The sequence below is a fragment of the Alosa pseudoharengus genome, unplaced genomic scaffold (genome assembly GCF_046254945.1).
Source record: "Alosa pseudoharengus isolate Yale_2024_CS ecotype anadromous, Long Island Sound unplaced genomic scaffold, YU_APseudo_1.1 YU_APseudo_1.1_scf_6, whole genome shotgun sequence".
Lineage (NCBI taxonomy): Eukaryota > Metazoa > Chordata > Actinopteri > Clupeiformes > Clupeidae > Alosa > Alosa pseudoharengus.
In genome coordinates, this window is record NW_027468848.1 from 38,062,939 (window position 1) to 38,078,040 (window position 15,102).

Consider the following 15,102-nt stretch of genomic DNA (forward strand, 5'->3'; position numbering starts at 1 on the left):
GCCCCCTTAAGTGACTGATCCCGTGGTGGGCATATACTTTCAGCTACACACACCAAATTTGGTAGGTGTCTGTATATCCCCGAGATGAACAACTTTCGTATGTACAATGCATTAGCCACGCCCAACGGGAAGTGAGGTATTTGGGATTTTGTGCAGACTAATATGTGATGAAATATGTGATGAATTGTGATCCCAAAAAAGGTGCTTCCCATGGGTGAAAACGCATTAAATTTGGCACACACAGTGAATAGACAGGGATAAAAACCATAGCGCCCCCTTATGTCACTGTGACTTGTGGTTGGCATATAGTTTTAGATGCACACACCAAATTTGGTGGGTGTGTGTAACTCCCAAAAACAAACAACTTTTGTATTAACAAGCCATTAGCCACGCCCACAGGAAGTGAGGTAATTGAGATTTTGTGCATTGTGGACATGATCGATTTTAACGTACTCCTCCTAGACGGTTGCTCCGATTCATGTCAAAGTTGGTAGACATGACGCTGAGATGTTCCTGATTATAAATTGTGAAGCTTTTTTTTGATATGTTGTAATTTGACGAAATGGCGAAATTATTCATTTTAATACCCTTCCACAAAAACAATACATGTGTCATAATTCACCATACATGGCTTGAAATGTTTTAAATTTTACAGGTCATTGAAGACCATGTTAATGATAATATTCACATGCCCATAATGCATGTTGGGCATAGCGCCACCAACTGGCAACAGAAAGAATGACAATTATACTGATGTCACATGATCAATTTGAACATACTCCTCCTAGACAGTTTGTCAGATTCATTTGACATTTGGAAAACATTATGCCAAGATGTCGCTGATGTTAAATTGTGAATGGATTTTTGAATGTTGTAATATATTTGATATGATTTTAATATCTCACCACATAAACAGGAAATGTGTCATAAATCACAGTGCATTGAATGAATGGTCTGAAACTTCTCAGGTTAATAGATATCATGATTATGATGATATCCAGACACCCAATGGGCCTGCCTGGCATAGCGCCATCACCTGGCCAAGCAGGAAATGTGCCAGAAATGGACAATGCCTTAAGTGATTGATCTGAAACTTTATAAAATATTGGATATCATTATTGTGATGATATTCACATGCGTAATTCACAGGCCTAGCATAGCGCCACCTTCTGGCCAAGCAGGAAATGTGCCAGAAATGCTCTATGCTTTGAATAAATGGTCTGAAATTTCTCAGGTTAATATATATTATGATTATGATTACACCTAATGGGCCTGCCTTGCATTGCGCCCCCACCTGGCCAAGCAAGTACATGTGGCAGAAAATAAAATACAAAAACAAATAGCACACGCATCAAATATGTACATTTCACAAACACACCATGTCTGTGCTTTGTTGGATTCCGAAATGTCACGGGTTGCGGCCCGCAGGTGCTCGGGCCCGCCATTGCCGCTTGCGGCTATATTTATGTTTATATTTAAATGTATTAGCAGAGTTTTTTTTCCCAAAACGATGTACATTATATTTTAACCAAAGACCAAACGAAACAAACCAGGGAGGTAGCTCAACATTCCCTTCAGTATTCTGAGAGAAACTCCACACAGGGTTTCGCTTTGTTTGTTTTCAGAGACCGGATTTTTTTTAAAGACTACAGTACTCCCGGAATGGGCAGTTAGCTTGTTGTGAGGAGATGATTGCTGAAGGTTTGAATGGGCTTAAAATCACCGTAAGACCATCCTCTGGCTTTCTTGCATTTGTATGTAAAGGTAGTATAAATTGTTATTGAATTGCATTGAATGGCATGAATGGCATTCCTCATTTGTAAATTGATTTGAATAAAAGCGTCAGCTAAATAAATACCGGTAAATATAAACATAACTTGGCTACTTAACATGTACTACAGACGTAAAAATGAACATTATAGAGATCTCTCCCTTTGACACAAGCAAACACCCACCCCTGAGCACAAAAGTATATTGTGTTGTTGCTCTTGTGTGCCTTATTGTGCAACAGTGGAAACTCATGTTGGTTGTTCATTCATGGCCATTCATGTTCATGGCTGGGTGCATTCTAGAGTTTCTGAGATCTAGTTTCTGTTCCATAGCTGTGCTTTGTTAAGTTGCATTACTTTTTGTTTTTTTGTCTTCTCCTCAGCAGGTCATGAAATGGGGTATCTGTGTCTCAGCCTCGACCCCTTTAAATAATACTCATAGTTCAATTTACTAATAAATATGACTGAATTTAAATAAAACTTGAGGTCATAAGTACAAGTATATAAGTATATATACTCTTTTGATCCCGTGAGGGAAATTTGGTCTCTGCATTTATCCCAATCCGTGAATTAGTGAAACACACACAGCACACAGTGTACACACAGTGAGGTGAAGCACACACTAATCCCGGCGCAGTGAGCTGCCTGCATCAACAGCGGCGCTCAGGGAGCAGTGAGGGGTTAGGTGCCTTGCTCAAGGGCAATTCAGCCATGCCTACTGGTCGGGGTTCGAGCCGGCAACCCTCCGGTTACACGTCCGAAGTGCTAACCAGTAGGCCACGGCTGCCCCGAAATCAGTCAGTAGTCAGTCAGTACAAGTTAACACCAATTTAAAATGTTCTCTGGCACTGCTGATGAGCTTTCCAATAAGAACAGATAAAAGCATGCAACATTACAACAGCTAAATGCAGAATTGTTGAAACAACATTCAACAATTGAATGTAGCACATCAAACAGTAACTGGGCAATTCCATGGAAAATTATGTTTTTTGTAACATCCATAACGCCAATAAAATGTGATGGTATGGTATAATGTGAATGATTACATGAAATTTGAGCATTTGCGATTTTTGGCTGAATAATATACAGTACATGAGAAAAAATGCACAAACAATGAATGTTATCATTCACTTCATACAAATGCCAAGGCATTTCACTGGCGTTATGGATGTGACAAAAAGTAAATTTTCCATGGAATTGCCCTTGTGTGTCTTATTATTAAAGGTATCTAAGTGCAATGCAACAGGTAAACAAGTCACCGCAAAACCCAAATATCCTCTCAGTTCACAGCAAGTTGTCTGAGATCATTCTTTCGGTGCCATGACATTACTTTATGATTTGTTAATTACTTAAACTAATAACATCACATCAATAAAATACTGTACCAAATATTGCACTCTTTCCAATTAAAACAAACATAGTCTTAAATTTGTAAGCTTCTTTTTTATTTCAACTATAAGGTTGTGTTCAAGAAGGGCTCTGTAAAGCAACATAATTTCATTATAAATAAATTTTACTTGCATTGAATTACATGAAATTACATAGAAATCACACTATAACTTGATTGTTATAAACAACAATGTTCAAATGGTTTTCAAAAAGTTCAAATTGTGCAAATGTTATGCTAATGATGTTTTATGTATTATTTGAACATCTTCATATCCTCTCACATTTTAGCAGTTTCTTTACACCCCTCCAAAGTAAAGAGTTATAAGTGTTGGCCTAAGAAAATTCACAATGAACACCAAACAAAACCGATGGAGCACCATGGATAAAGAACTAAGGGTACAAATTCAGCAAACCACCAGGTATTCGGTTATTAAGTGATGATGCAATAGTGGGATAATAAATCTCTTTCTGGGTCCAAGAGGTTTCAGAGTCGCTCACTTTTCTCCATAGACAGTGAAAATAAACTATTTTTTTCCGCTATTCTGAGTAGCATTCCTTTCACCTGGACGTTACCCTTGATTGTATCATCTGGCTGCACTATAGTAATTACTCTGTTAGAGTTAAGCAATTTTGTTTTACTCTCACTGAAATGGAGGTGATGGTGACAAGGTTCAGAAGTAGCGAAAACTGGCTGGATGCTCTGGTAAATGTTTTTTTGATGAAAAAGCTGTTGGACCCGTGACGTCGGACTTAACAACCAAGCCAAGCTAAGCCAACCATTACCCAGCCCATGGGCTCTTCCCATAACACAATCTTTGTACTACTTGGAGCTGAAGTTAATGAGAGATTGTTTTACCACTTAAATGAAATTACTCCAGGTCACTAATTGTTCCTGCTAAGTAAGTATCCTTTATTCTTCGAAAAATCTATACATGTGGGAATCAACCAACCAATTCCTTAAATGCCTGATAGCTTAGGTTACATCAAACGCCTATACATGCAGAAGTATAGGCACCCTCAGGCAAAAGACATAGGTATTTTAGGTAAGTACAGCAAAAATATGTTAATATTTTTAATGGTATGCCCATTTGGATTTGAAATAATATGACATTTCAATAGTAACACAAATATTATCTTGTGATAAGGAGTGCCCACATTTTATGCTCTCTAAGAACTATAACTTAGATAATGGTCTATTGTAACTGATATTAAACAACACATCATGCCAAGTTCCAGTCACCAACCACAGTGTTTGCCACCCCTTTTTTTTCAAGAACCCAATTTTTGTTTGTTTGTATGTTGTCTACTTATACTAGTAGTACTATATTTATGTTTTGATGTATGCTTTCATCAGGCAACTATTGTTGGTATCATTTTCAGGTTTAATTGTATATGGTCAAGTGAAGGACTCAAGTGTCTGTGTCGGACCCACCGGCCATCCAGGATACATCCACATAATTCTGTGTTCTCGGCATGGAACACATCAGAAAAAAGAAAGAGAACCTTTCACAGTATGACAACGCTGACTCTGTCACCAAAACACATGATTTAACGTGTTAGCAAGCTTCTAACAGTGCCAACAAGAATTGAGGTGGTGTTGTCAAGATTTTGCATGCCTGCTACGGGCAGGCTACACCAGGCACATAACTGAAGCATTCCGTTCAATGCTGGAACAATTAATTTCCACTATAGTCAATGGAACTGGCTACACTAAAAGTAGGAGCGCTGTGCACATTTTAAAAAATATGACAAGTCCTCTAACTTCCTTGCTACACAACTGTTTACACAACTGGTTCTCTGTAGACAGGTAGGGCAGAAGGCATGCCATTGTGCCTTTTACAACTTAGAAGCTATTATGTCAAGGTAAAAGCATTAACTTTAACACTCTGGTAAACTGTTGCATAGTGTTGCTTTAAAGAGACTGTACCAACACTTCCGCAAGGAAAGACAGATCAAGGCATACCTCAGTGACCTCCTTCCTCATGTTGACGATGCGGAACCAGTGACCAAGCTGAGGGAAGCCTTCCAGTTCCACGTTCCGCTCCTGTAAGGGCACTTTGCGCTTGCAAGACAGTTGGCGACTGAAATACTTCACCAGCTTGCCCTGAGGAAGCACAAAACAAAAATCAAAGCCATCACATTATAACTGAACTGAAGTGAACTGAAGACAGTGATCACAGAGGAGCAAAAACAATCTTCCAGATTCATTCAGGGGGGGAAAACAACAACACAGTGATGCCCTCTCTATTTTACATACTATTTTACATGCCCACCGTTCCTTAGTTAAATCTTAAAAGATAAAAGATCAACTCTGTTCTGTATTTCCGTTGATGTATGTCCTAGTTCATGTCTCACATTACAAAAGTTTTACACTGTCTTCATTTCAGAGGAACATTAATCTTAATGCAGTTATATATCATATAAAGGAATAAAATCCTTCATGTGGTTGTGCTGTTTCATAGTGGTATAGTTTCAATTTACAGTTTGTCCACCATGATCAAGTTTGCATATTGATGACATACACACTTTTTAAGATGACTCAAATTGGATACATTCCTAGGTATGGTAAGAATGTTGTACAAGTCACCTTTCCTGAGTGAAGGTTCGTCCCTATTTATTTGATAGGAAGGATCATATCAGAGATAAACGTGGATCACACTAAGGGTCATATTCATGCCAGATAAGGTCAAGATCTGTTTTGAAGTCAGCTGGGATTTGTGGCAAAGAACAGGAATCCATGATTTGACATTAACGCTGGCCATACAGATGCTTAAATGCTGCTCAAAAGGCAGCATTTAAAATATAGAGGACAAGACACATTTATGCTTTATGCATGTGTGCAGGGTATGTTTATGAAAGGTTAATGAATCAGCTGCCATGGTTTAACTCTGAGAAAGAGGATAGAATCGAGCCCACCAAATAACATCTGACAAACTCACTGCGGGATCTTGCTAATAATGACTATATACCTCTACCCACAATGCAGCTACAGGTCTGAGGTGACAACAGATATCAACTATTTAAATGTGAATTGATTCAGCTAAAGGTCTCCAACCTTTCCTGATTAACAGGCTTCCTCAATTCTAGGAACAATCTATACGTTTGTCAATCCGCAAAACAAACCAATTACTTCAGTGCTTGATAGTCTGCATCAAAAACATGAATGCTTAAATGCTTAATGATAACTGTAACTTAGGTTCCTCACACTGGTGATATATAACTTATATTATAGGTAGGGCTTAAATGGTGCACAAAATCCTCTCATTAATCAATTGTTCATGGAATTCACAATCGCCCGACTCCTTCCTGGGAACCTGCACACGTTTCCTGCTTCAGGGATTCCCAGAAAGGCCAGAGTAAACAGTTCGGAAACAGGTCAGCTCGAAACAATCTGCCCCGGCTGCATTAAACCCTCTTTATACTCGAAAATTCACTTCAAAAAATGTTCACAGGTGATTGAACAACAACCAGATTTGTAAATATGTGTTTATACCTCACAATCTACACTATGATTGGATGAGATAGGTCAGTTTAAAAACTATTTTAAAAAGTGAAGCAGTGCATCATCTTCACCAAAATACAAAAACAACTTAGCAGAGAGAGAGAGAGAGAAAGAGAGAGAGATTATAGATTATTACTCATTTATAATGGTATCTTATACCAACTTCATGGCAACAACCTACTGAAACAGACAAGCATATCCGGGATCCATATCTTTAAGCATATCTGGGATTCCCAGTCTAAACATTAAAATTGTTCCTTGCACTGTAAAGTTGGAAAAAAGACACCAACTGACAATGACTTGAGTGCCTTATGAATCCATCATTACGTCTTCATGTGGTTGTCATGTCAGCTTACAAATGACTTATGTCCATTTTCTAAATGCTTGTAGAAAAAGAAAAAATGTAAAAACCACAGATACTGCATAATGTGGAAGGTGTGAATGTCTCTAGTTTAGTCTGTGCTGGAATAAAATAAAATAATGTCCTCATATACAAATGTGTCCAAAATAATAGTTATAAACGGCATTAAGAGTTAGAAACCGAATTAGTGCTAGAAAACTCAATGATGCAGTACTTACCATATACCTCATGTCCCTTTAGCGCAATCCTTTTCAGTATCAGTGTTTTAAAATGGGGGACTTATGTGATTAAATTGTTTGGGACCATCTAAAGAACAGGGATTAAACATGAATAACATTTAGCTATTTTCTTATCTATGTTTAACTGTTGGAAATGTTAAAGATATTCCTATACTGATGTCATGTACATGAACACCAACAGCTCTAAAACAACTATACTGCCCTGACAATTCTCCCCACAGTTTGTGCAACTAGTCGATTTCATAATAATAACAATGATATCAGCAGCATCAACAGCAAGTCATAAAACATTCTGTTGACAGATGGAATAGAGAGGTATCTGGTGCACATCTCAATTCCTTTGTAGGCCTACTATTCAATCTTTAATGACATCTGTGCTTCTGAACCAAACTTTACCTTAAAATAACAAGCACATTCTGAACTAAAGCTTCCCCAAGACACTTTCGACAAGCAAATGACGCATACAAAACAAGATGAGAATATAGCGAGCCACTACAACATTTTTCCATCCTGTTGTTACTCATGAACGACAAAACAACATCAAGGGGTACTTCAAATACTCCACAAAGCTTACAATGCTGGCTATGCCTGTGTAAAATGGCATTTGAAAGACATAATAGCCATGCATTCATTCATCTGAATGATGGTTCTGGGCCTATGATTTCTCTCACACACATACCCTCCCTGTCATATGAGTTCAGTGACATCACAGTGACCTAATTTCACTGTAGTTACTTATGTAAATGAAATGCAACAATTAGTTCAATCAAGGCTTGCTGATGTAAAGGTCAGCCAAAATCCTCATCAACATTCTAATATCACACACACACACACACACACACACACACACACACACACACACACACATCCTACTCCGGTTTACAGTTTGTGATAACCATCATCTATTACAATGCCTTAACTCGGACAGCTTGTTAGACACTCTCTCACCAAGAAGCGTTTTTGTGCAGCAGATATCACTGGACACATTTGCCCAAGAATGCTTGGCAGTGGCACAAATGTTTGTTCCAGCCTTTGCATTTTCACACAAAGTCTTCTTTGCAAAAGCAAATGATAGCCAAGCAAACTCTGGCAGATCCTCTGGCATTAGAGAAAACTCCACCTACGATGTGGTGATACAGTTGGATCATCAGAAAAACATTTTCTTTTTACTTTTACCCCCTAAGAACTTCACAATATATTTGTTACATGAGTATTCATCATCCAGTCATGTTACCAGTAAGAAATTATGCTAGTCATATCAATATTGTCATGCACCTAGCAGAGAACCTACAAATCCTACAGAGAAATGCACTACATTACTGGTGAACATAACACTCATCAACAGTTTTATATAGTCAAAGGAATCACATTACTTTTTACAACATTCAGTTAAACTGTTATGTTACTTTCATTAAGGGTCCAAAATGGTTCAGTTTATACAAAAGTTCAGCTCTGCAATATTAACTATTCTTTCCGCATTAAATATTAACATAAATGTAAACATGTTGTTGTTTTTTGTTGTTTTATTTTGACTCAGACCCCCACAGTTGTGTAAACATGTTATAATCCCTTGTCTCCTGACCTCATCTCTGACAAGCTGGCAACCCAAAACATAATTTTAATAAATTATGAGGCTGAGGCTCTAAAGACCTCAGGATACACTTTTGCTTTTCCAACAAAGTCCTCGATATGCCAGAAACATAGCACAAGACTCAGTTCCCACATCTGACAAGACTGTATATTACACAACCCTTGTTATATTGATTGCTTTTACATGCACTTCATAGGCTTATCCCAATATTGATGATTCAGGATTAAGGGTGTCACGATTTCGATTTTATATCTCAATCTCGAACTTCAAATTTAAAAGTAGAATCGACGATGCAGCCACACCCCCAATGTCACAGCATGTATGCCAAGACGCACAAACGCACGTGCTGAACTGCAGCATCAACACTCCTCTAATTTTAGGCTGCAGCCAGTTAAAATATACACATCAACCTACCGAAATCAAAGCCCCTCTTGCTACTTTGAAATCACCGGTGTGGAAGTACTCGTTCATTCACGTCAATTAAAACTAACTTACCCTACTCAACTTAGCAAGTGAAAAGATGATCTAGTTACAGTCCAAAGTTACTTTAAGGCTTAAAATGCACATTGATAAGTATCCATGAACACTAACCTTGGGTCTCTTCGAAGTGTGCTGAAACGATCAAATTATAATTCTGTGTTGTTTCATTTCACTATGTTCACGTCTCTGTTTTAGCCTAATGTTGGTTCTGTTTACATTACAACCTCGCGGTTGGAACGGTTTCAAAATAAAAAGCGGTTTCAAAATAAAAGCCCCCCCCCCCCCCCCCAAACAGAAAAGGAAAAGGCCAAAAAGAGTAAATAACATATAAGTAATGCATTAATAGTAATGTTGAAATAAAAGATCGAAAATCGAATCGAATCGTGACTTTAAAATCGAAAATTGCATCGAATCGAGGATTTGGAGAATCGTGACACCCCTATTCAGGATATGGTGTTTACCTGGTTACCAATATCCTCGATGAATACTAGTATCCCGTTTACCAACAAAACAGAGACCGGGATAAGGTGTAATCATGGAATAGTAAACCGGGACACTTCAAAATCCCAATCATAACCAGGATACTGAAGTGTAGTCATTGTATAGCAGTGCTATGGTACACCATCAAGTACAGTATAGAACACTAAGAATCAATGTATGACAGCAATTTGTTAGGCTACTCCACACTTGCATAATCCTAAAATCAAGTCCTAGTATTAAGGAATTAGCCTACATAGCATCAATCAATCAATCAATATTCTTTACATAGCACATCGATCTGCCAATGTGCTTCAATACATGGCTGTGAAGTACACTGCGTCCCTGTATCTTTAAATAATCTATCTCTGTGATTAATTAGTTTTGTCAAGTTGCTAAGCATCTTAGAATTATGAATATATTATGTATAAAATTGAAACGTTTACTATTAGCTGCAAGAAAGTTATTTGAAAGATATTAGCTGGAACCCAAGCAATTTCATCTGGTCAGAGAAGAGAAGGAAACTGAAAAGGGAAGAGAGGGGAAACTGAGAAGCGAAAAGAAGGGGAAACTGAGAAGCGAAGGGAAGGGGAAACTGTGTTGGGAGTACTTGGGCAAGCAATAGAGTGACAGCAAATGCTTCACTAGTCATTGGTTCAACTAATCCTGGGTACAGGTATACTGTAGATTTACTAAATATACCAACAGCCTTTTCACTAACAATGCTGGCTGTGATACACTGAGAAAATGGGACCCTGCCATTTGGCGTCTTCTGTCATAAACCATTTTTGTTTTTCATCAGCACATTGTTGAGCTGAACAACTTTAGTCATGACAAAGGTTTTTACTCTATTTTTATATTATTCATCTGAGGCAACAGCAACCAAATCTTAGGTTTCAAACAGATATTGCCAATACTATACTTCATAATGTTTGTATGTAATCATACCTATTATGCCTTTCCTACATGATACATGGATTAGTTTCAGGCTGAAAGAGGGGGACAAAAGTAGACTATGGCTAGGTGTGATACCGCAATATAATAAGCCTACAGAAACTGGCTCATAATATTTGGTCTCATTTTAGATATTGAAAGTTCACTATTTGCAGACAAAAAACTTAAACTGTCTGATTGTAGATCTGCCAATGTGGAAACACAACACCTTTTACAAGTGATGAGACTTGCTGTAAGTTATCACTTTAACATAACTTAAGAATGGATAGAAAGGAATATACACTCAGGTCATCACAGTCACACCATACCTAAGAATGTATCCCATTTGAGTCATCTTCAAAAGTGTGAATCAAGATGCAAACTTGATCACGGTGACCATGACAAAATACACACATCTATCCAGTGAGAAAAGTCCTTTTGGACTACGATATGAGGCAGCATATTCATAAAGGCCTTTATTCCATTATATGGCTTAAAAATACATTAACATGAATGTTCCTCTAATGAAGGCAGTGTAAAACGCCTGTGATGCATGAACCAACATATATAAACAACATGAACCAACATATAAAAATTGTTACCTGTACTGGTCAAAAACTTCATCATAACCTTCCCTGCGAGAACTACAAATCCCTTTTTAATAGTTCGAAATTCCCCGCCAACCCAGAAAACCCTCTGGTGATCGCTCGTAAATCTCAGAGGGATTCACAATCCTAAGAGCCTAACTTAGCATTAACTTCAAGCAAATACTCTACGTCAACAAAACACAGGTGTAGTACACAATTCTTATATAACATAATTTAATATCTTCTACAATATTTTCCTGATAGCCGAAGTGTTCTACAAACGATATTCTTTCCTATAACAAAGCTATTATTTCACAAGGCATCACGCATCTCCACAGAACAATAATTTTGCCTACACAGAAACATACATTCACAGTGAGAATGTAAGTCTACATTTACCGGCGAAAAACGGAAGCCTCTTAATGTTAACATGTTGCCGATGAAAATCTGATGGAAATTGAGCTTGCCACCTTATTTCCACCACCTGCAGAATGCGCAGGCTCACACCAGCTCACTGCAGCTAGCCTCTTAATTTATTACACCGCACGCAAAGATAGATATGGCTATATCATTGTTTATGGTCAAATCTTCAAGATGGTCAAACAAAGTATCAACACATAATCATTAAAAATATTCTAGGCGTCATCCTGTTATTTGCATAAAATTGTCATAAGCAACATATTTCCCGATCAATTTCAATTGCAAATGTTTTTCACCACTAACGAGGACGGCTTGTCCGTTGTGGTAAAAGAGATGCTTACCTCCAGCGTACGTATCTCTTTCTGTGTCAAGTCGTTGGATGTGGCACATTTGGTCCTTAAACCCTCTAAACTGGAAATGCTTATGTCTATCATATTTTGCACCAGCTCGCACTGCTGCAAGGCTTTTTGCAAACTCAGATGCTGCTCTTCGCTTTTTGTCATATTATCTTCGTCCATAATTTGCAAGCAGTGGTCGATTAAATTTGTACTTTTAAAAATGCTGTTGAAGATTACCTTGGTCAACCGAAAAGAAAACCAAACGCGTAAAAGTAAATAAGACGCGTAAAGCCGAAACAATTTAGTCTATGTAAATTGAAAAAGCGAGAATCTACGTGAAAGGCGACTCCATTGTTGTCGTTTTAGTATATCCTGGCGGTGTGTTTTCATCTGGGTAGTGCAGTTTGTGGTTTTGATGGGGGCTGATTCAAGCACTATAATACTGCTAACGAAGAGGAATAAATTTACAGCAACACCATGGCTCCAGTGGAAACCAATAAAAGCTCTTGCTATTTTACATAAACCTAAACCTTCAAGATGCCGCGTGCTAAGAGAACGGCTAATGATACAGTGCCGCAAAAGCAGTTCTAAAGGTGATATCTAAACTGGGCGCAGGTACTCCCCGTCTCCTCTTCCATCAGCTGCATCCCGGCGCTCTCCCACCATACCGACATGTTTCCTGTCAATCAAATACAAGCATTAGCAACAGCATCGCATCGGCGACAGAAGAGCAGCCTCCTTCGAATGAGGAGGATGGAGTTCTCGCGAGACATGCATCAATGCAACGAGCTCACGGTTTGAACCCAAACAACCTTTCTCATCGATCAATTTGACATAAACGACATATCCTAACATAGAACAGTCCCACTAACTAAGCTACTAATAAACTATAATGGATGAGAAATTGTCTTAATTAGATGTAGGCATATCACTGTGTGTGCGCGTGCGTGTGCGTGTGCGTGTGTGTGTGTGTGTGTGTGTGTGTGTGTGTGTGCGCGCGCGTGCGTGTGTTTGAGATTTGTTGGTGGTGTGGGGGGTATCTGTGCCCTATTATCCTTGAAAATGTAACTGACTAAATAATAAAAAAAATCCCATTCCAGACTGAAGCATAATTGGGGATGGGCAGTATTTCTGATGTGTATTTAAAATACAAATACAAAATATGTTAACATTTAACATAACATATTGCAACCTTTAACATTGAGGTTGCAATACTAATCTGAATGCCTACTCTCAGTACATGCCACCTGTATAACACAATGATGTTGAAATTACATGAATATTTAATGTAAACTTAATTTAAACAATTTTACTGGAATTACTTGATCAAATTGGGTGATCACAGCATTAATCAATGTTGTAAACTGAAAAGAGAAATGCTGCAATAATTTTAGACATTGTATTAATGTGCAACAGATGTACACGATAAAATAGTAAATCCAGCGATTTATTTTATTTATTTATTTTTCAGTGTATGGTCCCTTAATCCTCTGAATTGGTTTAGAGCAGTGTTTCTCAAACTTTTTCAGACAAAGGACCACTTAACCAATAAAAAAGAAATGTACGGACCACCTAGCTAAAAAATATTAGACCTACTTCAACAGTATATTACACAATAGGCCTACTCACTGAAACACCTTGCTTATTGTCTTTGCAGTTTGCTTATTGTGTCAGAGGATTCATATGATTTAAACTGGCATATCTTACATAGGCAGTGTTGCAGAACTGTTTGAATTTACAAACAAGTTGGTTCAATATTTCAATTAAGCTAGAGCCGGACTGCCCTATACGCACACTATGCACATTGTGTAGGGCCCTGGAAAGTAACCAAGGCCCCTCGCCTCCCTCTTGCATGAAGTTAGTGAGAGTTATATTTTGTTGATGAGAAAATGGAGCAGAACTATCAGGGCATGAGAAGACAAAAAACAACATGTGAGTGAACTACCAGAACAGCAGTTGGATAAACTTGATATATTCCTCTTCAGATTTGATGTCAACAAAAAATAATAGCTGATCTGCTGACTTGCATCTCTCAAGTCTGTGTCTGTAACCCAGGCAATGAAATTAAGTTAAATCAGTTAAATCAGCTAAGTCAGTGGTTTTTAATGGCATTGCATAACACTCCTCTGCGATCCAAGACAGATTCTCTTCGAGTTGTTTGGTTTTTTAATATTTCAAATCGCAAACATCCTGACTTACATCCTCATACCCTTATGCATGTCTCATTTCCAAATAATAGCCTACGGACATGGACACAAGTTAGGCTACTCTCCTTCTTTAAGGGAAAGGCACCTAATTGCACTTACACCAGCAATACAATGTAATCATGAAATTAAAGGTAGGTGTTAAAAAAGTAAAACAATACTTCAATAATATTCTATTATACTTCAATTATATTATATATAATTGCCAGTGATGTGAATGATAAGCATTGACAATATTCAATATTACTGGTGATGATAAGGTAGCCTGGGTTTTCCCATGCTGCCTTACGCGCGCGATTTTATTCATGCTGCTAGGCAGCCTGGAGTGCGTTTCCCAAAAGCATCGTTGCTAACTACGGTAGCAACTAACATGGTTGCAACCATAGACATAATATACATAGACGCCGCATTGGCTGCTGGAAACAAGAAATGCGGCCGCCATCTTGGACCTGTCATACTCCTCATTGCGTTGCAGCAGAAAACACAAGATGACAGCACTGTGCAGCATGTTCCTGCTCAAATCGGCGGACCATTCTCGGGGGATTTACTTTTCACAAGTAAGATTTAACATTACCGTACTATTGTTTTTTTTTGTATTTTCGAACAATGTGGCCAGTATCATAGCTACATGTATGACCTTTGCAGCAAAAAAAACCCCGTGAAAATCTGTTCGGTATTCAGTGAGATATGATTAATTAAGTGCGCTGACAGCTCATTGCACTGGCCAAACAGATTACACTAAGTGGAGTGGATGACCGGTCCAAGATGGCGGCTCCAAATCTCGTCAGCGCTAGTAGGGGGTAGCGGTCGAT

At 38.2% G+C, this 15,102-nt stretch overlaps 1 protein-coding gene across 1 annotated transcript in view; it reads right to left on the reverse strand.

The window, feature by feature from the left end:
* Positions 1-12,266, reverse strand: part of ksr2 (kinase suppressor of ras 2) — a 78,661-nt gene extending 66,395 nt beyond the window's left edge. The window contains exons 1-2 of the mRNA XM_076269948.1: positions 12,090-12,266; positions 5,122-5,262 (exon numbers count right to left, since the gene is read on the reverse strand). Coding sequence (XP_076126063.1) covers positions 5,122-5,262; positions 12,090-12,266 — 318 coding nt within the window. The remainder of the gene's footprint in view (positions 1-5,121; positions 5,263-12,089) is intronic.
* Between the last annotated feature and the right edge of the window lie 2,836 nt (positions 12,267-15,102).